The sequence below is a fragment of the Macaca nemestrina genome, chromosome X, assembly GCF_043159975.1.
Source record: "Macaca nemestrina isolate mMacNem1 chromosome X, mMacNem.hap1, whole genome shotgun sequence".
Classification (NCBI taxonomy): Eukaryota; Metazoa; Chordata; class Mammalia; order Primates; family Cercopithecidae; genus Macaca; species Macaca nemestrina.
The window spans coordinates 111,468,515-111,493,048 of record NC_092145.1 but is presented as its reverse complement, the minus strand read 5'-3'; the positions used below and the strand labels follow the sequence as shown (position 1 = coordinate 111,493,048).

The 24,534-nt window shown below is 52.9% G+C and overlaps 3 protein-coding genes across 14 annotated transcripts; 1 reads left to right on the top strand and 2 right to left on the bottom strand.

The window, feature by feature from the left end:
• Nucleotides 1–2,853: 2,853 nt before the first annotated feature.
• LOC105493912 (translocase of inner mitochondrial membrane 17B) lies at nucleotides 2,854–7,274 on the bottom strand. Of its 3 annotated transcripts, XM_011761897.3 has the most exons (7): nucleotides 7,139–7,274; nucleotides 6,163–6,266; nucleotides 4,747–4,874; nucleotides 4,433–4,496; nucleotides 3,501–3,629; nucleotides 3,305–3,415; nucleotides 2,854–3,222 (listed from the first exon to the last, which is right to left on the bottom strand). In XM_011761897.3, exons 1-7 carry the CDS (start codon nucleotides 7,162–7,164, stop codon nucleotides 3,134–3,136), a joined length of 651 nt encoding a protein of 216 aa, XP_011760199.1. In that variant the 5' UTR covers nucleotides 7,165–7,274; the 3' UTR covers nucleotides 2,854–3,133. The 3 variants fall into 3 exon arrangements, with proteins under 3 accessions (XP_011760199.1, XP_011760197.1, XP_011760196.1); XM_011761895.2 differs by lacking the exon at nucleotides 4,747–4,874 and having other exon boundaries at nucleotides 6,167–6,266; XM_011761894.2 differs by lacking the exons at nucleotides 4,747–4,874; nucleotides 7,139–7,274 and adding an exon at nucleotides 6,943–7,132 and having other exon boundaries at nucleotides 6,167–6,266.
• Nucleotides 6,306–12,883, top strand: LOC105493910 (polyglutamine binding protein 1). Of its 6 annotated transcripts, none has more exons than XM_011761890.3 (7): nucleotides 6,306–6,904; nucleotides 7,906–7,983; nucleotides 10,933–11,044; nucleotides 11,674–11,786; nucleotides 11,977–12,261; nucleotides 12,477–12,540; nucleotides 12,673–12,883. In XM_011761890.3, exons 1-7 carry the CDS (start codon nucleotides 6,853–6,855, stop codon nucleotides 12,827–12,829), a joined length of 861 nt encoding a protein of 286 aa, XP_011760192.1. In that variant the 5' UTR covers nucleotides 6,306–6,852; the 3' UTR covers nucleotides 12,830–12,883. The 6 variants fall into 6 exon arrangements, with proteins under 6 accessions (XP_011760192.1, XP_011760194.1, XP_011760193.1 ...); XM_011761892.3 differs by lacking the exon at nucleotides 6,306–6,904 and adding an exon at nucleotides 7,298–7,429; XM_011761891.3 differs by lacking the exon at nucleotides 6,306–6,904 and adding an exon at nucleotides 7,338–7,497.
• A 43-nt stretch (nucleotides 12,884–12,926) lies between these two features.
• On the bottom strand, nucleotides 12,927–24,452 carry LOC105493913 (solute carrier family 35 member A2). Of its 5 annotated transcripts, none has more exons than XM_011761900.3 (5): nucleotides 23,595–24,435; nucleotides 21,843–22,025; nucleotides 16,122–16,273; nucleotides 14,484–14,630; nucleotides 12,927–13,204 (listed from the first exon to the last, which is right to left on the bottom strand). In XM_011761900.3, the coding sequence occupies exons 1-5, from the start codon at nucleotides 23,683–23,685 to the stop codon at nucleotides 13,106–13,108; spliced, it is 672 nt and encodes a 223-aa protein (XP_011760202.1). In that variant the 5' UTR covers nucleotides 23,686–24,435; the 3' UTR covers nucleotides 12,927–13,105. The 5 variants fall into 5 exon arrangements, with proteins under 5 accessions (XP_011760202.1, XP_011760200.1, XP_011760201.1 ...); XM_011761898.3 differs by having other exon boundaries at nucleotides 14,484–15,220; nucleotides 23,595–24,434; XM_011761901.3 differs by lacking the exon at nucleotides 12,927–13,204 and adding an exon at nucleotides 22,262–22,346 and having other exon boundaries at nucleotides 14,324–15,220; nucleotides 23,587–24,441.
• Nucleotides 24,453–24,534: the final 82 nt, after the last annotated feature.

Sequence of the window (24,534 nt, the reverse complement as noted above, 5' to 3'; positions counted from 1 at the left end):
GCAGGAAGAAACAGGAGGAGGAACCTGAGGCAGAGTCGCTGAAGTCCTTGCTGGAAGCAGATGGGATTAAATTAGAGAGGAGACTGGGAGAGTGCCAGAGAGACACCAAGAGGATGCAGGTGAGGCATCTGTCCCGAGGCCCCGCAGCTACGGTGTAGGTGGGTGGCAGCCGGAGGAGGCCTGGCCTGAAGCCAGCTCACAGGTCACCCGCTCCTCACTGTCTCCCGTGTTTGCCTGCGTCTGATGCAGTATTCCCCTCTACCTGCCTGCGTTTCTGACCCTCACGCAGCTTCTTCTATTTCTTAGTGTCTCTCCCCTTCTCTTTGTCTCTGTCTCTTTTCATTGATCTCTTGCGTGTCTGCCTCCATCTCTTTCCACCTGTCTCTTCTACCTCCCTACGTGCATGTCTGTTTCTATTTCTCTCTCTCTCTCATCTCTCCATCCCCTGTCCTCCCTTTGTCTCTGTAGTCTCTTCTCGTCGAAACAACCGAGGGTCTCACCTCGCATTCCCTTCTTTTAGGAACAGAGGCTGCCGGCCCCGGGCCCAGGTCGGTCAGTGGGCGGGGCCTCAGGGCTCGCCCCAGCCGCGCCCCAGCTCGCGAGCCACGAATGACCCAGGGCACCCCAGCCCCAGCTCGAGGCCTGCTGAGGCCGGGTGACGCCGTTGACGCCAGGCCTCCACGGAGTCCCCCCTCCCCCGGCACCGTCCCCAGCCGCCCTACGACTCTCACGCGAGGCCCCTAGCCTCGGTTTCCCAGCCCGCTCCCTGGCTTCTAAACGTGGCTCCTGCCCCCCAGCCCCGCCCCAGCCAGCGGCCGGAGGAGCCCGGGCAGAGGAGGCCCCGAACGTAGCCGTAAGCGGGCAAGCCACCCGGGCCGAGGTCGCGCAGAAGGACCGCTCCTGGGCCCCGCGGGTGGGTCCGGCCGTCCCCAGCCTGGAGACTGCGCGGCGGGAGCCGCGCGCGGGAGAGGGGCGGGGCCCGGCGGTGGGTCCAGAGGCGGCCGAGGACGGGAGCCTGCGGGTCTTGGGGAGCATGGAGGGGTGCGGCCTCGGAGGAGCCGGGTGGTTGTAGGAAGGAGGTGGGGCCCGCCGCGGCCTCAGGGGACGGTGCTGAGCGATAGGACCAGGGCGGTGCCGAGGGGCAGGGCCGGAAACCCCGGGAAAGTGGAGTCCCCAGGACTCTCGGAAGAGAAGGGCCTCCAGGAGCCACTCTCCAGGGGCGGCACTAGATCGACGCAGGTGAAGGCCTGCAGGGGGCAGGGCCGGCCCGAGAATCCAGAAGGGGCGGGACACGAGGAACACCCTGGGTCTGACTGGCGCTCCGGTCTCAAAGATGCAAGCCTGGTGTTGCCGCCGCGGTGCTTGTGGAGATGAGGGTTCCAGGCCGAAGCCCGGGCCCCGCGCTGCCCTCCCTGGTCCCTCAGTTGTGTGGCTGCGCCCTGCCCGGTACTGAGTCGCTCAAACAGGTGTTACAGCTGTCACCGCTGAGGACTCTTTGCATCCCCACGGACCAGTTTTGTAAGGGAGAAAGGGTGTTCCCACTGCCTTGTAATGGCTTGCAAGAAAGGGACGGTTTTCATGTCTCAAGGTCATTCGCCATTGGGACAGTTTGTGCAGAGGAAACCCTTGACTCCTCAGGAAGTTTTTGCGCCTCCCCGTGTCTTCTGCACCCCAGTGTAGGCAATGTTTGCCCCACCCATGTAGAGGTTTTCGCAGACGTCAAGCTTGGGGGCGGGGGCGGGGGCGGGGCATGGGCAAGTCCACTCAGAAAAATCTAGCTCCCCCACCCCAAAATAGAAACTCATTTCTGGTTATTTTGTGGTTACCCTTTAAAAACACTTGACCTGGCCGGGCGCAGTGGCTCATGCCTGTAATCCCAGCACTTTGGGAGGCCGAGGCGGGCAGTTCATCTGAGGTCAGGAGTTTGAGACCAGCCTGGCCAACATGGTAAAACTCCATCTCTACTGAAAATACAAAAATTGGCCGAGCGTGGTGGCTCACGCCTGTAATCCTAACACTTTGAGAGGCCAAGGTGGGCGGATCACTTGAGGTCAGGAGTTCGAAACCAGCCTGGCTAACATGGTGAAACCTCATCTCTACTAAAAATACAAAAGATTAGCTGGGCGTGGTGGTGGACGCCTGTAATCCCAACTACTTGGGAGGCTGAAGCAGGAGAATCGCTTGAACCCAGGAGGTGGAGGTTGCAGTGAGCCAAGATCATGCCACTGCACTCCAGCCTGGGCAACAGAGCAAGACTCCTTCTCAAAACAACAAATAAAAACACTTGACCATACTGAGCAGAGGAGAGCAGAAAAGCAGTTCTGTGGCAGAAGGGGAGGCTGATCCAGGGCACCTTCTTTGAGGGAGCTAGGTCTCCTGGCCCTCTTCTTCCATCCCAGATCTACCCTGAGGCCACATGGAGGGAGGGAAATCACCTTCACAAATGCTGTGCTGAGTGTCCAGAAAGAAGGGACTCCTGTGAGGCCACATTTCCCAGCCTCGGCGACAGGGGCTGTGGAGCAGGGGTCAGGGGTATTGGGGTGTGTGTGGGGGGATGGGGTCAGGGGTACAATGTCTAGAACCACCCCCGCCCCCAGCAATCCTGGTGTTTATTCACTTCTTTCCCAAGCTTGTTCCTCTGACAGCTAGGACCCATCACCCAGCCCCAGACAACCTTATTCATGTCGCTAATTCACATCTTCATTCTCCCTTCCTGCTCATCCAGCCCACAGACATTTACTAGAGCCCATCTGCTGTGGGCCTCCAAGTCCTAGGGCTTCCGAGTCCCTGAAGCAGGCTCTGCCCCTTGTCCTAAGGAGGGGCCCCATAGGCAATTCAAGGAGTCCACACATAGGCATTTCAAAACAGACTTTAAATACTCATCAGGGTGCCACACAAAGGAGCTGGGGTGAGAACTTCGTACATGTGAGTGTGGGGCTGGGGTGCCCTGAGAGAGAAAAAGGGGACCCATCTTTCAGGGCAGCTGGGGTGCCCCACCCCCACCCTGGGACTAGGGAGCAGAGTAGAAGCCCTCTCTGGAGGGTCCCAGGGCTAACTGGGAGCCAGCCCTCCCTTCGAGGTAGATCATCGGGGAGGGAACCGAGAAGCAGCTCCCATGGTGGCAGTGGCTTCCTCAGTGGTACTGCTGATAGCTGGGATAGCCTGGGGCTGGGGTGCCGTCCTTAGGGGGCAGCTGGCTGGGGTCCTCCAGGAATGGGGGCGCTGGAGAAGGGAGACTCGGGTAAGGATGAGTGGAAGAGGCCAGGTGGAGGATTTCCCACTCCCCCGACCACCAGTTACTCACCATTTCGGAACTGCTGGGCCGTGTAGCGAGTGAGGAGGATGCCAACGCCCTCAATGAGGGCCAACAGGATGCCCCCCATCATCGCTGAGCCCACCATGGCCAGTGGGCCACCTGGGGGAGTTGGAGGCAGAGAAACAGAGGTGAGGGCAGGCAGAACAGGGTGGAAGGGGCTGGGGCCAGGGCCGGGGGTACTCACTGCGGGCAGCCAGTACAGCCCCGGTCAACGCTCCACTGGTGATAGAGTTCCAGGGATCCTCCTTGCCCCGAAGCCGCACCAGGCCACAGTCGATGGTGGAGAACAGGCCCCCCCACACTGCGAAGCTACCTGTAGTGGAACCGAGGCCTAATTAGTTCGTAGGAAATCCTGAGAATTCACATCTCAGGGGACTTCCAAGGCCTGAATGCTTTGGCCAAGAACAGGGAGAAAAACCCAGACACAAAGGCAGATAGCAACCCCCCATAGAGTATTTTCTATCTGTCCCCATCCTGTGGTAGCTCCCACTTCAAGCTGTCTGTGATCACCATCAACGTTCCCTTCACCTTTATGGGGAGCTGACAAATGTTTACAAGCAGATTTACCTTCATATGGCTTTTAACAGAGCAACTTTGAGCTTCATAATCACCACAGAGTTGGAATTCTGATTTGGGTTTCAGTGAGAAGGAAATAGGAAACCCAGTTAATATGATAGTTAAAATGTTTACTGAGGGCTTACTGTGTGCCAGGACCTGTTTGAGGTACTGTGTTATTTGACTTTTGCAATTTTATATTAGTTAATGTTATTAAAGTGTTTAGCATAGCAACCAGCACTTAGTAGTATATAAATTACATAAACTTTAAAACTACCAATGAAGTGGTTACTGTTATCACCACCCCTGGTACGGGTGAGGTTCAGAGAGGTTAAGCCACTAGCCCAAGGTCCCACGGCAGGGAATAGTCAGGACCTAGATTCAAATTCCAGAACCCACTTTCTTCCCCTCCATATTCAATTGTTGGGAAACATCACCCCTCTGGAAAGTCTCCCGCAGGGGCTAGAATCTGAACCCCCAACTTGCAGCCTAGACCCAAAGGATCAACCACTCCCACCTTTGCCAAGACATCTCCTATATCTATCTCCCCAAGTCCCTCACCTCCAATCTGGGGGGCTCGGATCCTCACAGCGTTGGTACTACCTCTCAACCGGTGCCGAATTCCCTGGGGAAAGGAAGGAAGTCCGTCAGGGCAGGGCTGAAGCCACTGGCAGACAGGTTTCCAACTTTTAAGAGAGGGAAAAAGATAGGAGACCTGTTAGAGGTATCAGCAGTAGAAATGTGGAAAAGTGGCCAAGAACTAGGGTCCTGGAGAGCGCCCCAACATGGGTGTTCTCAGAGGTGGGTTGAGAAGTGCTAATGCATTCATACGTTTGTTCATTCATTCATTCAGTGAATGATTAACAAGTACCTACTATATGTGCCAAGCACCATGCCATATGCAGAGATACAGCCATGTCTGCCCTCTCAGAGCTCACATTAACAGTGGGAGACACAGACCTTGAGCAAGGATAAGTAAACAAGGGCGCTTCAGCAATCTGCACTCTAGAGGAAATGCCATGAAGAAATATGATTGGGGCTGAGGGGTCAGGAAAGGCCTCTTGAAGGAGAGAGAATCTGTGCTGAGACCTTGATGATGACAAACTTGGGCAAAGATCCAGGGAGGAGAGTTCCAGGAGTCTAGGGGAGGGACGGGGCTACATATATAAATTGCAGAGACTTTGGCTAATAGATGGCATTTAAAGTCACGGCATTTGCGATCTTCTGGGAGGTGAGGTGGTCAGAGAAAAAGAACTATGTTAAAAAAATTCTCTCAACTTTAAGGCTGTCTTCCCTCTGCCAATTAAATTCCTGCCATTTTCCTCTATACAGGTTTCTGAGTCAGAATCTGCCTCTAGGTAAAATGTGTCTGGTCCTGGTGCAGTGGCTCACACCTGTAATCCCAGCACTTTGGGAGGCTGAGGTGGGTGGATCACTTGAGTTCAGGAATTAGAGACCAGCCTAAGCAACATGTTGAAACCCAGTCTCTACAAATAAATAAATAAATAAACAAATAGTTAGCCAGGCATGGTGGCGCAGTCATGTGGTCCTAGCTACTTGGGAGGCTGAGGTGGGAGGATCACTTGAGCCTGGGAGGCAGAGGCTGTAGTGACCCCTGATTAGGCTACTGCACACCAGCCTGGGCAACAGGGCAAGATGATGTCTCAAAAAAACCCACAAAAAACAAAACAAAACAAAACAAAAAACACTGGCCAGGCATGGTGGCACACGCCTGTAATCCCAGCACTTTGGGAGGCCGAGGTAGGTGGATCAACTGAGGTCCAGAGTTCGAGACCAGACTGGCCACCATAGTGAAACCCCAACTCTACTAAAAGTACAAAAATTCGCCAGGTCTAGTGGTACTTGCCTGTAGTCCCAGCTACTCGGGAGGCTGAGACAGGAGAATCGCCTGAACCCAGGAGGCAGAGGTTGCAGGGAGCCAAGATCATGCCACTGCACTCTAGCCTGGGCAACAGAGCAAGACTCTGTCTCAAAAAAAAAAAAAAATCTGTCTGGCTTTGCACATATATTTAAGATTTGGTGATGACTCTTTGAACGACACAGCATTTCCACAGAGGAGCTCCATTTGGGTGGGGTGGAGGGTGGAAGACAGAAGCCATGTTTGCAATCCCTACAAAATCCCAGATACAGAAGCCAGGCTTGGCACACAGTAGGTGAGTGGCCACCAGAATGAATAAGTGCACGTGACTGGCAGCTCCAAGCAGTTTTCGGAGCAGCATCCCTTGTGGGCAAGACAGCTGACCCCACATCAACCCAGAGAAGGTCTGGACTCACAACAGGGGCATTGCGGAAACCCTTGATGGCCTGGAAGACTCCGCCACCGATGACACCCATAGTGAAGGCTCCACCGCAATCATCCACAATTCGCCATGGGCTGCAAGCAGGAAGGGAAGGATGGGGTTAATGTGAGCCCTCCCCCAGGCCCTGTCACACGAACTCTTTTCTAATTGGGAGAAACCAAGTCACCAGAATGGGAAGTTCCTAAGGAGAAACAAACACTTCAGATAATAAGGAGCTAATCCTGTCACGCTTTTTCCACAGCTCCCCCCCATTAAAGCGAGAAATGGGGCAAAGGGGGAGAAATATTAGTCTTCGCCCTGTCTATCAACCAAGGAATCAGCCAACTGTTTTACTGTGATCAAAGATTAAATGAATTGGCACACGCAGAGTTGACGTTTCAATAAGCGACGTAGGCGTGTTAACTAGCCAAGACAGATTGTCAGCAAAGCAGGACCGCGTGGCACCCCTTCTCCGACGGTGTGCCCGTCCAACCATGCCCCGCCCCTTTTCAATCCGGCGCAACTGGGAAAAACCAAGAGCGACCGCGGGAAGCATCCACCGTCCCCGCCGGCCCTCAGCAGGTTCATCCGTACCCCGCCCCCACTGACAAAGGCGACCTGGGAAAAACCACCCGCGGCAACTCGGGATTTCCGGTCAACACTGTACCACCCCTAGCCAGGATGGATCGGCCAGCGTGTCTTTTTTCGTTAACAGGGACTAGGAGATTACGAGGTCAGGAGAAACATGGCGCGGTTCGGCCTTCGCCGCACCTTCTGAGGGGAGACGGTTGTGGCCCCTCATAACGGAGCCCGAGTGACAGGAACCGAGTAGGGGTAGCGGGAGATACGTTAAGAGTCCCCCGAGTCTGGTACATGGCTCTGTGCGGCCGGTGCCTCCCCCGCCCGACCCCCACGGCTGGCCTTGGCGTCGCAGCAACAGTCCGGATGCCAGTGCCCATCGCCGTACCAAGGTTCCCGAGCGTACTCCTCCATGGCGCTGGCGTCTGGCCGCGCAGTCAGGCCACGCCCCCAGCGTAGACGCACACCGGCGTCCAAGCTTTCCGCCTATTACCGGACAGCGATTGGGTCGCTACGCCGCATGTCACTCCAAGGGCACACTCTCATTGGCCAATCGAGTTTCTGCCATTTGTTCATTGCCTCCTGAGCGTAGTCCAGTTACTTTCAGGCTCGGGGAGTGAAGGCCTCATTCAGAGAAGGTCTCATTCTGTGTTTTGGGAAGAGAGTCGTGTGGGCCCAGGTATCGTAGCGGCGACACGAGAGAGACGGCCGGTGTGACAGCCGTCCACTACCTGCACGAGTGTATTGGTAATGTTGGGGTGGGCGCACTCTTTTGGAGCTGGAGGAAGTGCTGCCCTCTGCTCCCCCATCCCAGCGCTTTGGTTTCTCCCACCCGGCAGTCTTTGGGGGACGCTGGATGAGCCCATTTCTGAAGTGCGGAGGGGCCGGGCTCCTTAGGCGGCGGGCGGAGCCTGGGCCTGGGAGAGGAACAGGGCCCTGGAGCACCCGGTTTCGGGACAGTAGGGTTGGTGAGAGTTGCGATAATATTGCCACCTAACTCTTACATCTTTTAGTGCGTATGTTCTGTCCACCCAACTACTGGTTCATTTGAGTAGATGGGAGTCAGATGAGTACATGTTGACGGGAGGGGCTTGGTGACGGGATCCAGATATGAATCTATCTGAGCTGCTTGTCAGTTTGTCCGTCTGCCCCTAGGTCTATCAGCTATGCCTCTGCCCGTTGCGCTGCAGACCCGCTTGGCCAAGAGAGGCATCCTCAAACATCTGGAGCCTGGTGAGTCGGCTAAAAGCAGATGGTCCTAACACGTGCCAGCCTCGACAGGCACTTTTGTTGTTGATACTGACTATCGTGGGCCAACTGCACCAAGCAATGGGGTGGCAGGCATTTTTCATTGTTAACGATATGGATTCCTGACATCCATCTCTACCGCGTGTCAAGTGGAGCGGGTTGGGGGAATAGATATTTCATTCTTTTTTTTTTTTTTTTTTTGAGGCGGAGTCTCACTCTGCACCCAGGCTGGAGTGCAGTGGCGCGATCTCGGCTCACTTTGACCTCCGCCTTCCGGGTTCAAGCGATTCTCCTGCCTTAGCCTCCCGAGTAGTTGGGACTACAGGCACGCTTCACCACACCTGGCGAATTTTTTTTTTTTTTTTTTTGAGGCAGAGTCTCGCTCTGTCGCCCAGGCTGAAATGCTGTGGTGCTTCACCACACCTGGCGAATTTTTTTTTTTTTTTGGAGACAGAGTCTCGCTCTGTCGCCCAGGCTGGAGTGCTGTGGCGTGATCTCGTCTCACTGCAACCTCCGCCTCCGGGTTCAAGCGATTTTCCTGCCTCAGCCTCCCGAGTAGTTGGGATTACAGGCACGTGCCACCACCCCCAGCTGATTTTTGTAGTTTTAGTAGAGACGGGTTTCACCATGTTGGCCAGGCTGGCCTCTTAACTCCTGACCTCAGGTGATCCACTCCCACCCTCGGCCTCCCAAAAGGTTGGGATTACAGGTGTAAGCCACTGTGCCCGGCTATTTCATTCTTAACAATACTGACTGGCTGGGCGTGGCGGCTCATGCCAGTATTCCCAGCACTTTAGGAGGCTGAGGCGGGTGTATTGCTTGAGCTTAGGGATTGGAGATTAGCCTGAGCAACATGGCGAAACCCCTTCTCTACAAAAAATACAAAAATTAGCCGTGTGTTGTGGTACATGCCTGTAGTCCCAGCTACTTGGGAGGCTGAGGTGAGAGGATCGCTTGAGCCTGGGATGTCGAGGGTGCAGTGAGCCGAGATTGTGCCACTGCACTCCAGCCTGGGCGACACATGGAGACCCTGTCTCAAAAATATCCAAAAAAACCCAAAATAATACTGACCACCTAATGCCTATTTGGGGCCTACTGTATGCCACGTTAAATCCATGGATTATGGGGGTGATGACATAGTTTTTTTTTTTTTTTTTTTTTTTTGAGACGGAGTCTCGCTCTGTCACCCAGGCTGGAGTGCAGTGGCCGGATCTCAGCTCACTGCAAGCTCCGCCTCCCGGGTTTACGCCATTCTCCGGCCTCAGCCTCCCGAGTAGCTGGGACTACAGGCGCCCGCCACCTCGCCCGGCTAGTTTTTTGTATTTCTTAATAGAGACGGGGTTTCACCGTGTTAGCCAGGATGGTCTCGATCTCCTGACCTCGTGATCCGCCCGTCTCGGCCTCCCAAAGTGCTGGGATTACAGGCTTGAGCCACCGCGCCCGGCCTGATGACATAGTATCTAATAGGAAGTACTGCTAACCTCTACTGCTATCTCCTGTGTGCCAAATGTAGTTGCAGTGAGGATCTATCATTTAGGCCTACTGTGCTGTGGCTGCAAATCACACCTTATTGTCAGTAATACTAAAAACTGGCATCTATTTGGGGCTATGGTGTGCCAGGCACTGGAAAATGCATCTTCTCCTTATTGATAACTGACATCTATTACAAGCCTACCGTGTGCAAGGTATAGACCTTGTGGTTAATAAAATTGACAGTGATCCCAGGCCGGGTGCGGTGGCTCACGCCTGTAATCTCAGCACTTTGGGAGGCCGAGGTGGGTGGATCACGAGGTCAGGAGATCGAGACCATCCTGGCTAACAGGGTGAAACCCCATTTCTAATAAAAATACAAAAAAATTAGCCGGGCGTGGTGCTGGGTGCCTGTAGTCCCAGCTACTCGGGAGGCTGAGGCAGTAGCATGGTGTGAACTCGGAAGGCAGAGCTTGTAATTAGCCGAGATCACGCCACTACACTCCAGCCTGGGCAACAGAGCGAGACTCCATCTCAAAAAAATAAAATAAAATAAAATTGGCAATGATCATTGATTTACTTTTTTTTTTTTTGAGGCAGAGTCTTGCTCTGTCACCTAGGCTGGAGTGCAGTGGCATGATCTTGGCCCACTCTCCACCTCCCAGGTTCAAGCGATTCTCCTGCCTCAGCCTCCCAGGTAGCTGGGACCACAGGCGTGCACCACTGTGCCTGGCTAATTTTTGTATTTTTTAGTAGAGACAGGGTTTCACCATGTTGACCAGGCTGGATTTTCTTTTAAGCCTATTGAGTGACCTGTGCCTATGGTATATATATTATTTATTATTTGTTTAGGGACAGGGTCTCACTCTGTTGCCCAGGCTGGAGTGCAGTGGCACGATAATAGCTCACTGCAAGCTCAAACTCCTGGGCTCAAATGATCCTCCTGCCTCAGCCTCCTGAGTAGTTGGGACTACAGACGTGTGCCACTGTGCCCAGCTAATTTTTTTTTTTTTGTAGAGACAGGTCTCACTATGTTAACCAGGTTAGTCTCAGAGATGGGGTTTCACCATCTTGGCCAGGCTAGTCTTGAACTCCTGACCTCGTGATCCACCCACCTTGGCCTCCTAAAGCGCTGGGATTACAGGCATGAGCTGAGCCACCACGCCCGGCCAAGATGAGTAAATTTTTTGATGAATCCCTATCAACTCTGAAACGAGATAGCTTTGGCTAACAGTAGAACTCATCATCTGAACCCAGAAACAGAATTAGGTAACCTTTTTTTGTAAACCTCCTAATACGGAGAGTTGGATTTGGAATGTGAAAGGTACTGCATATGCTTCCTGGCACACACACACGTCGTTTACGTGTGGCTTGTGTGAATGTGAGTGCGTGTGTCTAGGCTCTGTAGGATGAGGACACCCCTGGTCCTTAACTGCTCTCCTCGTCCCCACCTTGTTCTGCCAGAACCAGAGGAAGAGATCATTGCCGAGGACTATGACGATGATCCTGTGGACTATGAGGCCACCAGGTTGGAGGGCCTACCACCTAGCTGGTACAAGGTTTTCGACCCTTCCTGGTGAGCCTGGGTGAGGGGGGACTAACTTCTGACTTCACCCTACCTGTGCTTACCTTGGTTGTGAGGTATAGGGGGACACAAGGGAGGGAGCCTCGGGTGGAGGGTGTTGGTGTTAGGTATCTGCAGGACCCAAGTTGCTGCCTGCTGGAGCCCGGCGCCTCTGGGGTTGGAAGACTGTCTTTTCTCTCTCTTTTTTGAGATGGAGTTTCGCTCTTGCCCAGGCTGGAGTACAATGGTGCGATCTCGGCTCACTGCAACCTCTGCCTCCTGGGTTCAAGCGATTCTCCTGTCTCAGCCTCCCAAGTAGCTGGGATTACAGGTGCGCACCACCACACCCGGCTAATTTTTGTATTTTTTTGTAGAGACGAGGTTTCATCATATTGGTCAGGCTGGTCCCGAACTCCTGACCTCAGGTGATCTGCCTGCCTCGGCCTTCCAAAGTGCTGGGATTACAGGCATGAGCCACCACGCCTGGCTGACAGTGTTTTCTCTTCGGGAGAAGAGATTCTGGGGATCCTACCTGTGGGGTCCTGACATGGGGCAGGTATAGGCAGAGACTGGGGAGACGAGTTGAGGATCCAAGGCAAAGACATCTGTGCTGACACTTCTCTTGTCCTGCGGCCCCACAGTGGGCTCCCTTACTACTGGAATGCGGACACAGACCTCGTATCCTGGCTTTCCCCACATGACCCCAACTCTGTGGTTACCAAATCGGCCAAGAAGCTCAGAAGCAGTAATGCAGGTGAGTTGGCAGGTACAAGAGTGCCTTGAGTGATCTAAGCAGTTCTCACAGAGAGGCCAAGTAGAATGATAGTGGATCAGAGGGGCAGGTGAGACCAGGTGGGCCCAGCCTCAGGCAAGCGAGGTTGTTGAAGGCAGAGGCTGCTGGGTCCTTGGGTGGCAAGAGGTCACTTCAAGACTTGTGTCCCCAGATGCTGAAGAAAAGTTGGACCGGAGCCATGACAAGTCGGACAGGGGCCATGACAAGTCGGACCGCGGCCATGAGAAACCAGACAGGGGCCACGACAAGTCAGACCGGGGCCACGACAAATCTGACAGGGATCGAGAGCGTGGCTATGACAAGGTAGACAGAGAGAGAGAGCGAGACAGGGAACGGGATCGGGACCGCGGGTATGACAAGGCAGACCGGGAAGAGGGCAAAGAACGGCGCCACCATCGCCGGGAGGAGCTGGCTCCCTACCCCAAGAGCAAGAAGGGTAAGCTGGGCAGAATGGGGCTCGGTGAGACCAGCAAGGTGCAGGGCACACTGCGTGAGGAAGCCTTCCCTCAAAAAGATGCCTAGACCTGGGGCCTAGAGGAGGGTGCTGTGGTACATGGCAGCCAGGGGCTTCATTTCTTCTTGTGGGGTGGGGCTCAGTGATCAGGGGCTCCTGGTGCCTCTATTGAAGACTTTGCCCTGCCACTTCCACAGCAGTAAGTCGAAAGGATGAAGAGTTAGACCCCATGGACCCTAGCTCATACTCAGATGCCCCCCGGTAAGTGACAACCCCTCTTGACTCAGTACGTGGACACCATCCTCCTGCCTCCTTCCTCCATTCCTCATTGGGACCAGGTGGGCCGTGTCCACCACATCTCCCATCCCCATCCCCTGACTCTTTCACCGGCAGGGGTACGTGGTCAACAGGACTCCCCAAGCGGAATGAGGCCAAGACTGGCGCTGACACCACAGCAGCTGGGCCCCTCTTCCAGCAGCGGCCGTATCCATCCCCAGGGGCTGTGCTCCGGGCCAATGCAGAGGCCTCCCGAACCAAGCAGCAGGATTGAAGCTTCGGCCTCCCTGGCCCTGGGTTAAAATAAAAGCTTTCTGGTGATCCTGCCCACCATGCCTGAGTGCTTCCTTTGAGGCTGCCCAACCCAAGTCGGCAAGATGCACAACACATTTTATTTGCAAAAACTCAGCTAAGAGAGTGTGGGGCTGGCAGGGGCTGGGGGGCTGAGCTGAGGTGGGTCATGAGAGAGCTTAGTCATGTTGGCCCTGCGTGGGGTGGGGTGGTGGGGACAGGGAGTCCAGTGTCTACCTCACCCTACCCCTAATACTGATCAGAGTTTGGTCCCAGCTGGGCCAGGGCAAGAAGAGAACGAGGCCAGGCCAATGTCTTCAATCCCAGCGGCTAGGAACCCTTCACCTTGGTGAGCAACCTGTGGTGGGAATGGGGAGGAAAGAAAAACACAAAGCTGGGCTAGGCCGACAGGTGGGTTTCCTGAGCAAGTGAGGGCGGCAGTGGTGAGGCTGGTAGTCCTGGTGTTAGTAATGGCGCCCACCTGGGTCAGAAAGCTACACGTGGACTAAATAAATACAACATCTTTATTTGGCATTGGATATCCTGACATTTGTTCATTACAGTTCCTTAAAAAACAAACCAAAAAATCAGAACAAATTAATCAAAAATAAAGATCCAGTGGCTCTATTTACATATAGCAAAGACAGCCCAGGCATCTTCCATGCACACACACACCCCGCCCCAATACAGTTAAGGGGTTAATAAGCTTTGGGGAGTGCAGGAGGCAGGTTCCACAGTTCATCAATCCCACGACACCCCCATGAGGTAGGGGTGCCTCACACAGCCAGACAGATATCAACAGTATGATTGGCAGCTTTATTTTTCCTCTCTAGACGTCTCCAAAAATAACCCTGCATCTGGCAACTGACAGTGTCTTAAATACAATGAGATTCAGCCACTTCAAGGACCTCCATTTTTCCCACACCCTGGATCATTAATGATATGATTACACCACAAATCCCAAGTCCACTAAAAATCAAATGGCCCCGACCGCACCTTCTGCCAGAAGGGCTGATGCAAAAATCTTAGCTCTTGTCCCTTTCTCCCTGGGGACTCACAAGAAGTCCATCTTCAAGGTGTCAGGGAAGCTGGCCCAAGGCCACACAAAAGACGGAACTGCTAACATGATCCAGAGCGGTGGTAAGGGAGGAGAGAAGGCCTCAAACTACGGGCAACTGAACCCCAACAGGTAGGCATCGGTCATTCCTGAAGAGCTGCGGAGTTCTGTCCAGTGTGTCCTTATGGAGGTGGAGGGACTGCTGGGAGGGACTCTCCCAGACAAGACACCTCCAGAAGAGGGCATAGGGTCAGGGAGGGAGCAGACAAAAAAAAAGGCCTTGAATAATAACCCCGACCCTGCCTCCAAAGAGGTTAGAGGGGGCAGAGGAGGCAGCTCTAAAACCCCCACCGGGGGAAGGGGGTCAGCCTACCAGGAAGGGTTCACGTGACACCCAGCTCTAGTCCCACGCCCCTCCAGAAGTCTCAGTGACCTGGGAGAAAAGACCATCTCCCAAACCCAGAGGAGCCAGGCCCCGGAGGGCGGCAACTTGGGTCCTGCAGATGCCCAACACCCTCCACCCCAGTCCCCCTCCCTTGTGTTCCCCATTGCTGCCAGCCCTCACTTCACCAGCACTGACTTCGGCAGAAAGGACTCCGTGATGAGATCTCCATGGTGGGAAGACAGCTGCGGTGGCGGTGGCTGCCCGGGAGGCTGCTGGTGAACGCAGGGCCCGGAGGCAGAAGCAGAGGCAGAGGCTATGGCTTTGGCTGCACCTCGGGGAAGGCTGTAGAGGTAGACGGCACCAATGACGAGCCCAGCGCCAAGGGCAAATAATGGGTCCACGTGGAAGCCAAAGAGGCGAATGGAGGCAACAGTGGACAGCACAATGGACAGGGAGGTGGCAAAGCCCTTGAGGATGTTGTCAGCGTACTTGACAACCACAGCCACCAGTAGCCCACCAAAGGCCTGGTTGAGCACCACGCCCCAGACAGCAGGCGTGTACCCAAAAAAGAAACCGCGGGTGGCCACGGCGGTACCCTCAGCCCACCAGAGCCCCACTAGGCCCAGTGCTGTGCCAAAGAGGCCCAGTTGCAGGTTGCGCAGCCACACGGAGCCTGAGCTGCCTTTGAGGATCTTCTCAAAGTAGACACCTGCAAAGCCGGAGGAGAGACAGGAGGCCACGACGGCTGCCAGGCCTGCCCCAGGGTTCTGATCCAGTGGCCGTGGGCCTCCCCCACTGGCTTGCTGTGCCTGGACAATGGCGACGCCAGTGAAGAGGAGCAGCAGGGAGGCCCACTGCAGCCGGGAAAGGCTGCGGTTCAGCATGAGCACGGAGAACAGCGCTGTGGTCAGGATCTTCAGCTGGTACGTCACCTGCGAGTGGCACGTGGAAGGCACTGAGGGCTAACCCTGGCCCCCAACAGGTACATATGGGGGGCAGCACCCACTGTGGGTCCCCAGGCACAACGGAGGGACAGGGTGGGGGGTATGACAACAAAAACAGCAAAAGGAGCCAGCCACTGGCCATTGGCTGAGCTGCAGCAAAACAGTTCTGAGGTCTCTCCCACCAAGTGCACAAAAGGACGGCTGTGCCAGGAAGTCCACATCCCAATCCTATTTCCTGGCTGTGTGACGGGACAAAGCACTTGCCCTGTCTGAGCCCTGGCATCATCATCTATAAAAGATGGCTGAGGTATGGAAGTATCTTTGTGATGAGGGACTTGATACAAATGAATCAATAGCCACAACAATTTCAGCAAATACTTACATAGTGTTTACAATGTATCAGTGTGGTTCTAGGCACTGCACATGAATTCATTCATTTAATTCTCACAACACCATTCTGAAGTGAGCACCACTGTAAGCCCCAATTTAAAGATGAGAAAACTAAGGCACAGAAAGGTTAGGTGACGTGCCCCAAAATCACACAGCTGGAAAGTAGCAGAGCTGAGATTTGAACCCAGGCAGCCTGCTCCCAGAATCCAGGCTCTTTAACCATTTCACAAAGCTGCCCACAAATAGCCTAAAGCTTATCTATCATCAACCAAGGGCTCTTCACAGGTATTATTTCTTTTAAGTATCCTAGCATCTCAGTGAACAGGCATTACTATTTCCACCCCCAATTTTCAGACGAGAAAAGGTTGAGGGAATTCCAAGGACATTCTGGAGGTGACATAGCCCCTGTCCTCTGCAACATCCCCCCACCACGCTATTCCCATACTCCAGTCCCCAACCCAGTTAGTTCCTCTGGGGCCATGCTGGGCTTGCGGCTCACCTGGAAAGTGGCAGCTGGTAGGTTAGAGATGGCAACATACTGGAGGTTATTCTGCAAGGTGTAGATGAGAGAGGGCACTGCGAGCTTGAGTGTGTCCACATACTGCACCAGGACAGCCTCATGAAGGAAGAGAACCAGGTGCTTCACGTTACCTAGGTGGGAGGAGGAGAGCCCTTCTCAGCACTGACAGCCATACATGGGGAACCCCTGAAGGCTGGGAACAGGCCTTGCTATCGTGACTCCCCCATCCACCCTGCTGTCCAATCCCTGGGGGCTGGAATGAAGTCTGTGATCTTGGTTTTCCCTAGGGTATAACTATGTTTCCAGCTAGCTTTTCTGAGACTCAGTTTAATGGCAGCAAAAGAATCAGCCATCTGTGTCTGCTAATCACAGAGCATGTCACTATGTTAGAGCCTACCTCCCTGGCAGACAGCCCCATTCAGGGCAAGCACTCAATACTCAATACATTTTTGTACAATGAAATAACCATCATTAGGCTAGGCGCCATGGCTCATGCCTGTAATCCCAGCACTTTGGGAGGCCAAGGCGGGTGGCTCATGAGGTCAGGAGTTCAAGACCAGCTGAGCCAACCACACGGAAACCCCATCTCTACTAAAAATACAAAAATTAGCCAGGTGTGGTGGCATGCGCCTGTAATCCCAGCTACTTGGGAGGCTGAGGCAAGAGAACTGCTTGAACCTGGGAGGCAGAGGTTGCAGTGAGCCGAGACAATGCCATTTGCACTCCAGCCTGGGCGACAGAGTGAGACTCCATCTCAAATAAAATAAAATAAAATAAGAAATAACCATCATTAACTTGGAGCTTATGAAATAGAAGCCCTAGGAGCTGGGGTGGAGGGCTGTCTCCCACACAGAAGAGAAGTTTAGTCTAGACTTTTTTTTTTTTTTTTTTTTTTTTTTTTGCACAGTGGCACCATCTCGGCTCAGGCTCACTGCAACCTCCACCTCCCAGGTTCAAGTGATTTTCCTGCCTCAGCCTCCCGAGTAGCTGGGACTACAGGTGCATGCCACCACTCCCAGCTAATTTTTTGTATTTTTAGTAGAGACGGGGTTTCACCGTGTTAGCCAGGATGGTCTCCATCTCCTGACCTCGTAATCCGCCCACCTTGGCCTCCCAAAGTTCTGCGATTACAGATGTGAGCCACTGCACCAGGAGTAGTCTATAGGCTTTTAGACTTATCCTGGCTCCTCACTGACCCATGTGCCATTTGAGGGCAGGGGCCACCACCTCTCCCTTGTTGCATCTTTCTGTCAGCCCTAGACACAGAGTTGCCTCTGCCATATGGATGAGTGCAGGCTTGACCATTAAGCAGAAGTCCGCTTGGGACCTGCTCCAGTGAAAACATGATAATTGGGCTGGGCACAGTGGCTCACGCCTGTAATCCCAACACTTTGGGAGGCCAAGGCGGGTGGATCACCTGAGGTCAGGAGTTTGAGACCAGGCTGGCCAATGTGGTGAAACCCTGTCTCTACTAAAAATACAAAAATTAGCTGGGTGTGGTGGTAGGCGCCTATAATCCCAGCTACTCGGGAGGCTGAGGCAGAGATAATCTTTTGAACCCGGGAGGTGGAGGTTGCAGTGAGCCGAGATCATGCCATATGCACTCCAGCATGGGCAATAAGGGCAAAACTCCGTTTCAAAACAAACAAACAAAAACCATGAGAATCATTTCCTATGTAACAAGGCCTTTGCAAAGTTCGCCCCACTTTTTGGCAGTTCATCTTTTTTTTGGCGGGGCGGGGGCAGGGGGTGGGTATGGAGTCTTGCTCTGTCGTCCAGGCTGGAGTGCAGTGGCATGATCTTGGCTCACTGCAACCTCCGCCTCCCGGGTTCAAGCAATTCTCCTGCCTCAGCCTCCCAAGTAGCTGGGATTACAGGCACCTGCCACCATGCCCGGCTAATTTTTGTATTTTTAGTAGAGACGGGGTTTCACCATCTTGGCCAGGCTGGTCTCAAACTCCAGACCTCGTGATCTACCTGCCTCTCGGCCTCCCAAAGTGCTGGGATTACAGACATGAGCCACCACGCCCAGCTGGCAGTTCATCTTTTAAGTCACAGCTGGGTGTCACTCCACAGGCAAAACTTCTTCAAACACTGAACAAAGTTGTCCCTGGAACTCCTACTGATGCTCATTCACCAAACCCTGTCCACTACTGGTCTCCAAACTCTAATTCAGGGGAAAAAATTCCGGGCGGGGGAGGGAGGGGTGCTGAAATGTGGCTAAGAGATGAAGGCCTGTGATTAAGTCTGTGGCTATCTGTTATTTCCATCTCCCATCAGTAATGAGGACAAGCCACTCCTCTGCATTGCTAACCCATCCACCCCCACGGCCTGAGGCAGTGTGCACACCTGCATAGTTCACAGAGTTAATAAAGGTAAGAGCAGGTCTCTTGTTAACCTGGAGTTAACAAGTGGGTGAGAATGTTCTCTTCAGTGTAAACAAAGGGCAAAGGTGCATAATTCATCTCCATCCCTTTACTTATGCAAGACCTCTTTAGAGAAACAATTGGGCAACACTTCAAAGTAGAAGACCTTCAGGGAGATGTTGAAATTAGTAGATAAACCCAACTCCCAATTTACAAGAGATAAAGAAGACAGAATATTTGTTAAATTTTTGAGAATATTTGCCTCAGGGAGGCAGTCAGCAAAATCTAGACTACCCAAAGCCTACAAGACAAATGACCTGTTTTCTCCAACAAATTAATTGCAAAGACCAAAAAACCCCTAGAGATTAACAGATTTAGAATATAAAATACCAAACAAGGCCAGCCTGGCGGCTCACGCCTGTAATCCCAGCACTTTGGGAGACCGAGGTGGGCAGATCATGAGGTCAGGAGTTCGAGACCAGCCTGACCAACATGGTGAAACCCCATCTCTACTAAAATTACAAAAATTAGCCGGGCGTGGTGACATAAGCCTGTAATCCCAACTACTCGAGAGGCTCAGGCAGGAGAGTCGCTTGAATCCAGGAGGCGGAGGTCAAAGTGAGCCGAGATCGTCCCACTGCACTTCAGCCTGGGCGACAAAGTGAGACTCTCTCTCAAAAAAAGAAGATACAAAACAATTACAAAACACTGACTATATACAAATGAATTTTTTTTTTTTTTTTTTTTGGAAATGGAGTCTCGCTCAGTCTCCCAGGCTGGAGTGCAGTGGCAATCTCGGCTCACTTCAAGCTCTGCCTCCTGGGCTCACACCATTCTCCTGCCTCAGCCTCCCAAGTAGTTAGGGACTACAGGCGCCTGCCACCACGCCTGGCTAATTTTTTTTGTATTTTTAGTAGAGACGGGGTTTCACCATGTTAATCAGGATGGTCTCAATCTCCTGACCTCGTGATCTGCCCACCTTGGCCTCCCAAAGTGCTGGGATTACAGGCGTGAGCCACCGTGCCCGGCCTTTACAAATGAATTTTTTAAAAGTTTTATGACATTTAATAAATTACAAATTTGAACATTAACTGGATATGTGATTATTTTTTATTTAAATTTTTAAAAGGGCCGGGTACAGTGGCTCATGCCTGTAATCCCAGCACTTTGGGCAGCCGAGGAGGGCCGATCATCTGAGGTCAGGAGTTCAAGACCCGCCTGGTCAACATGGCAAAAACCTGTCTCTATTAAAAATACAAAAATTAGCCAGGCGTCATGGCAGGCGCCTATAATCCCAGCTACTCAGGAGGCTGAGGCAGGACAATTGCTTGAACCCAGGAGGTTGCCGTGAGTTGAGATCGCACCACTGCACTCCAGCCTGGGCGACAGAGTGAGACTGTCTCAAAAGAAAAAAAAAAAAAAAAAAAAATCAAACAAAGATGTAAGCCTGGGCAACATGGCAAAACCCCGTCTCTCCAGAAAGTACAAAAATTAGCCAGGCATGGTGGCACATGCCTGCGGTGCCATCTACTCAGGAGGATGAAGTGGGAAGATTGCTTGAACCCAGGAGCTCAAGGCTGCAGTGAGCCGAGATCACACCACTGCACTCCAGCATGGATGACACAGTAAGACCCTGTCTCAAAAAAAAAAAAAAGATTGGGGGTACAACTGCAGTTTTGTTACATGGATATATTGCACACTGATGAAGTCTGCATTTTTAGTGTGCTCATCACCCAAACAGTACTGTACCCATTAGGCAGTTTCTCTCTCTTGACTCGCCTCCCACCTTTCCATGTCCCCAAGACCTATTATTACACTCTCTATGTCCATGTTATTTATTGAATTATTTTTTTGAGGCGGAGTCTTGCTCTGTCGCCCAAGCTGGAGTGCAGTCGTGCGATCTTAGCTTACTGCAACCTCCACTGCCCGTGTTCAAGTGATTCTCCTGCCTCAGTCTCCCACGTAGCTAGGATTACAAGCAGGCACCACCATGCCCAGCTAAATTTTGTATTTTTAGTAGAGACGGGGTTTCGCCATGTTGGCCAGGCTGGTCTCGAACTCCCAACCTCAAGTGATCCACCCACTTCAGCCTCCCAAAGTGCTGGGATTACAGGCGTGAGCCACCATGCCTGGCCTATTTTTTTATTATTAATTTTTTCATGTATGATTCTTAGACAGAGTCTTGCTCTGTTGCCCAGGCTGGAGTGCAGTGACATGATCTCTGCTCACCACAACCTCCATTTCCCAGGTTCAAGCTATTCTTGTGCCTCAGCCTCCCAAGTAGCAGGGATTACAAGTACCCACCACCACTTCCAGCTAATTTTTGTATTTTTAGTAGAGGCAGGGTCTCACCATGTTGGCCAGGCTGGTCTCAAATTCTGGACCTCAAATGATCCACCCGCCTCAGCCTTCCAAAGTGCTGGGATTACAGGCGTGAGCCACCACGCCAGGCCAGTATTGTATTTATTTTATTTTTTTAAAAACAATGCACCAAAACATTTATTCAAGATAATATGGGGGAATTTACTTCCATACCATATTACTTTGTGTGGGATTTACTTAAAAATAATATAGGGCTCACGCCTGTAATCCCAGCACTTTGGGAGGCTGAGGTGGGTGGATCACAACGTCAGGAGTTCGAGACCAGCCTGATCAACATGGTGAAACCCGTCTGACCAACACGGTGAAACCCCGTCTCTACTAAAAATACAAAAAATTTGCCAGGCATAGTGGCAGGCGCCTGTAGTCCCAGCTACCGGGGAGGCTGAGGCAGGAGAATGGCGTGAACCCAGGAGGCGGAGCCTGCAGTGAGCCGAGATCGTTCCACTGCACTCCAGCCTGGGCGACTGAGCGAGACTCCGTCTCAAAACAAAACAAAACAAAACAAAAAATAATAATAAGGGGATAAGGATGTAGGTAGACATATAGATTGGCAGTGAGTGAACAATCACTGATATTGTTTAAAGCGGCCATGAGTTGCTAATTGCTAACTCTGGGGGATGGGTACATGGATATGTTACTATTTGATTATTCTCTCTGATTTTGCATGTATTCGGAATTCTCCATAATATAAAGCTAAAGATGACTAAATCACATGTGAGAGACCCCTGCTACTTTATAAGCATAGACAATCCCACTCCTACAGTTCACACAGGTCAGCTCCCTGGCTGTTAGGACTAGAAAAGTGTAAGATGCAGCTACACAAAGCTGGAGGGGCGCCCCAGGCAGGTTGAGATTTGGAGACACTCTTGAAGCAAACGTCTGTGTGAACACACACACATACATGTGGAGTCCCACGCACCGACCCCGGTGCAGCCCCCTCCCTGGCTCGTACCCCTCTTCTGTGCGAAGAGCAGCAGCAGGCAGGTGAGACCTTTGAGCACTTCCGCCATGACCACAGCAGTGGTGGCAAAGAAGCGGTCCCCTGGCAACGTGCGGGCGTAGCGGATGCTGAGGATGAGGGAGGCATTCTGGACCACCAGCACAGCTAGGGATATGTACTTCAGGCGCCTGTGAGCTGTGGGGAACGGAAGGGGCAAGGGGGAAGGAGGGGGTCAGAAGCCGCTAGGGCATAGCCACACCACCACCCACCCCCTCTCCTTTCTCACCCAGGACCCTCCTAGCCACCGCTACTTGTTCCCTCAGCCTGCCTTCTTCACCCAATGAGGGTCTGACTCCTACCGCCTTACTGCCTCAGCCACAAGCAGGAAGAGCCAGAAGGGAGAAATGGGCCCCACCCTGTCCAGTCCATACCTGGAATCCTTACCGAGGTTTCAGGTAATGGCTGAGGCAAGCTCTGGCCACGCGCCTCGGCTCCCGCCCAAGTGAGAAGCAAATCCTCCCCAGACAGAATACCGACAACTACGTTCTCCACGTTTACTGAGTGTTTACTGTATGCATATCACTGGGTTAAGGGATTTCTATGGATTACCTCAATAGACTCATATCATTGTCATCTCCAAAAGAACTGCGAGGATTCCCATTTACGGATGAGCAAACTGAGAATGTATATGAAATGATGCTCCTATTTAACGAGGGACTGTCTCATGTAAAGAATAATACATCAATGCAGGGAATGAGGCCACTGTATGAGGTATGTTCACCCCCTAAGGAAAGGTCTTTCTCCCATCTAAGAAATGATTCGATTCCCTCACTCTCAGAATGGCCTACATCCCATATGGAATGATCCTCCTCATACCCAGAATGGTCTCTCCAACCCCTCCCTCCTGTGACAACTGGTTCCTCCCGACCCAGAATAGTCTACTAAATACAAGAAATGATTCCCCCATGCTCCCAGGGACTGAATCCTGTAACAGGAATGGTTATCCCACCAAGAAAGGTCTGGCTCCCTCAACCAGATGAGGAAATATTTCCCTGCACTCCACATGGTCCGTCCTCCCACCACCGCGCACCGACCCTCTAGCTAATGCTCTACCCACAATCACAATCTTTGCTCTACCCACAATCACAATCGGCTCTCTCTGCTATACGGAAGGACCTGGCACCCTCAGAACGTTCTTTTTCCACCATATAACGATGAGCCCTCCCACCCGAACGTACAATGAACTCTACCTCCATTAGGAAGGGGGCCCCCAGAACGGTCTCCTCCGCACATAATGAAGGACACCATCATCCTCAAAATGGACCCTCTCTAGTGACATAAAGAAGGACTCGCCCCACCCTAACTCACAATAGTCTCTCTGTCCTTTCATAAGGAAGGAAGCACCACCCTCAGAATAGTCTCCCACTTCTTCAGTGAAGAACTCCCACGCCCGCAGAATGGTCTCTTCCACAAGGAAGGACCCCACATATTCTGAATGGTTTCGGTGCCCTTAGCCTTCCCAAAAAGAATTACCCTCCACACTCATAATGGTCCATATGCGGAAGGATCCCACAATCACTCTCAGAATGTTTTCTTCCCCGCCCCCAACACACTCACAATGTGCACACACAGACACACACAGACACACACACACACGTCGGTCCACACGGGATGCTCCCTCTCACTTTAGCGAGGAACATTCCCGACACCCAGCGATCCCGACCTCTGCCTCCCATGCGACTGCTCGGACACAGACTGTCTCACCCGCACTAGCAGTCCCCGGCTCTAATGCACCCGCGGAAAGCGCCCCTGGCCCGGCCGCCGCGGTGGAACCACCAGCCCCAACCGCTGCCATGTTGGCATTTGCCCGGCCCGTCCCCTCGGTAACAGCAGACCACTTCCGTGTTCGTCACTTCCGCTTCCAGGCCGCCTGAGTGAAGGTGGGTCGAGAGCCGGGATCGTCAGGGTGGTCGATTTTCTCCTTCGCTCCTAAAAGCTCAACGTAAGAGTAGCCCCGGGATTTCCAAATTCCGTCGGATCTGGATGCCGGGGACACGGCCCGATCGGCCTACCCACCGCCCCTACAGAGCTTCATCGGCCCATTCCTGTCACTAGACCCGCCTTGTCCTGCTGTTCGTCCGCTTCACTGATCGCGTTTTCCAGATCACCCCCCGATCCCGTCTCCTAGTCTCATTGGCTAAGCCATCCCTCTTTCATCTCGGCTTTTTATTGGCAGCTTCTCCATAAGGCACCGCCCCTTCCGAATCAGAAACTCCCAGGTGCTTCCTGGTTGGACTGAAGTTCCGCTTTCCCGTCTTCCAGCGAGGCCCCACCCTCTGGAAAGCACAGGGGAATCTGGGGACCAAGAAACTTTGACCTGTGGGGTCGGGTGAGGGCGTACTGGCTGAAGCATCAGGTGCGAGTCAGGCATGTAATAGCAGATAAAAGCAGAGCAGGTGAGGATAAACATGTGAAAATGAAAAGGAAAGTTGACGCAGAGAAGACAAGTGAGTCACCAATGAGGATGGCAAATAAAGGGGACAGGCGAAAGGCTCACAGTTAGCTAGCATTTGGAAGCAGGGCAAGAGTCCGGGCCAGGGGCGGTGGCTCACGCCTGTAATCCCAGCACTTTGGGAGGCTGAGCCGGGCCGATCACCTGAGCTCAGGAGTTCCAGCCTGGGCAAAATGGCAAAACCCCGTTTCT

Excerpts from the sequence above, each read along its gene's own strand:
- LOC105493910 (XM_011761889.3), top strand. The coding sequence starts at position 7,607 with ATGAGCCCATTTCTGAAGTGCGGAGGGGCCGGGCTCCTTAGGCGGCGG. Across the intron at positions 11,045-11,673 it reads AAGGTTTTCGACCCTTCCTG|TGGGCTCCCTTACTACTGGA; the intron begins GTGAGCCTGGGT and ends GCGGCCCCACAG. Across the intron at positions 11,787-11,976 it reads GCTCAGAAGCAGTAATGCAG|ATGCTGAAGAAAAGTTGGAC; the intron begins GTGAGTTGGCAG and ends TTGTGTCCCCAG.
- LOC105493912 (XM_011761894.2), bottom strand. The coding sequence starts at position 7,130 with ATGGGCACTGGCATCCGGACTGTTGCTGCGACGCCAAGGCCAGCCGTG. Across the intron at positions 4,497-6,166 it reads GTTTCCGCAATGCCCCTGTT|GGAATTCGGCACCGGTTGAG; the intron begins GTGAGTCCAGAC and ends TCCTTTCCCCAG. Across the intron at positions 3,223-3,304 it reads GGCCCAGCAGTTCCGAAATG|CGCCCCCATTCCTGGAGGAC; the intron begins GTGAGTAACTGG and ends TCCCTTCTCCAG.
- LOC105493913 (XM_011761901.3), bottom strand. The coding sequence starts at position 23,685 with ATGGCAGCGGTTGGGGCTGGTGGTTCCACCGCGGCGGCCGGGCCAGGG. Across the intron at positions 22,347-23,586 it reads CTGCTAGTGCGGGTGAGACA|GATTTGCTTCTCACTTGGGC; the intron begins GTCTGTGTCCGA and ends CTGTCTGGGGAG. Across the intron at positions 22,026-22,261 it reads AACCTCGGTAAGGATTCCAG|CTCACAGGCGCCTGAAGTAC; the intron begins GTATGGACTGGA and ends CGTTCCCCACAG.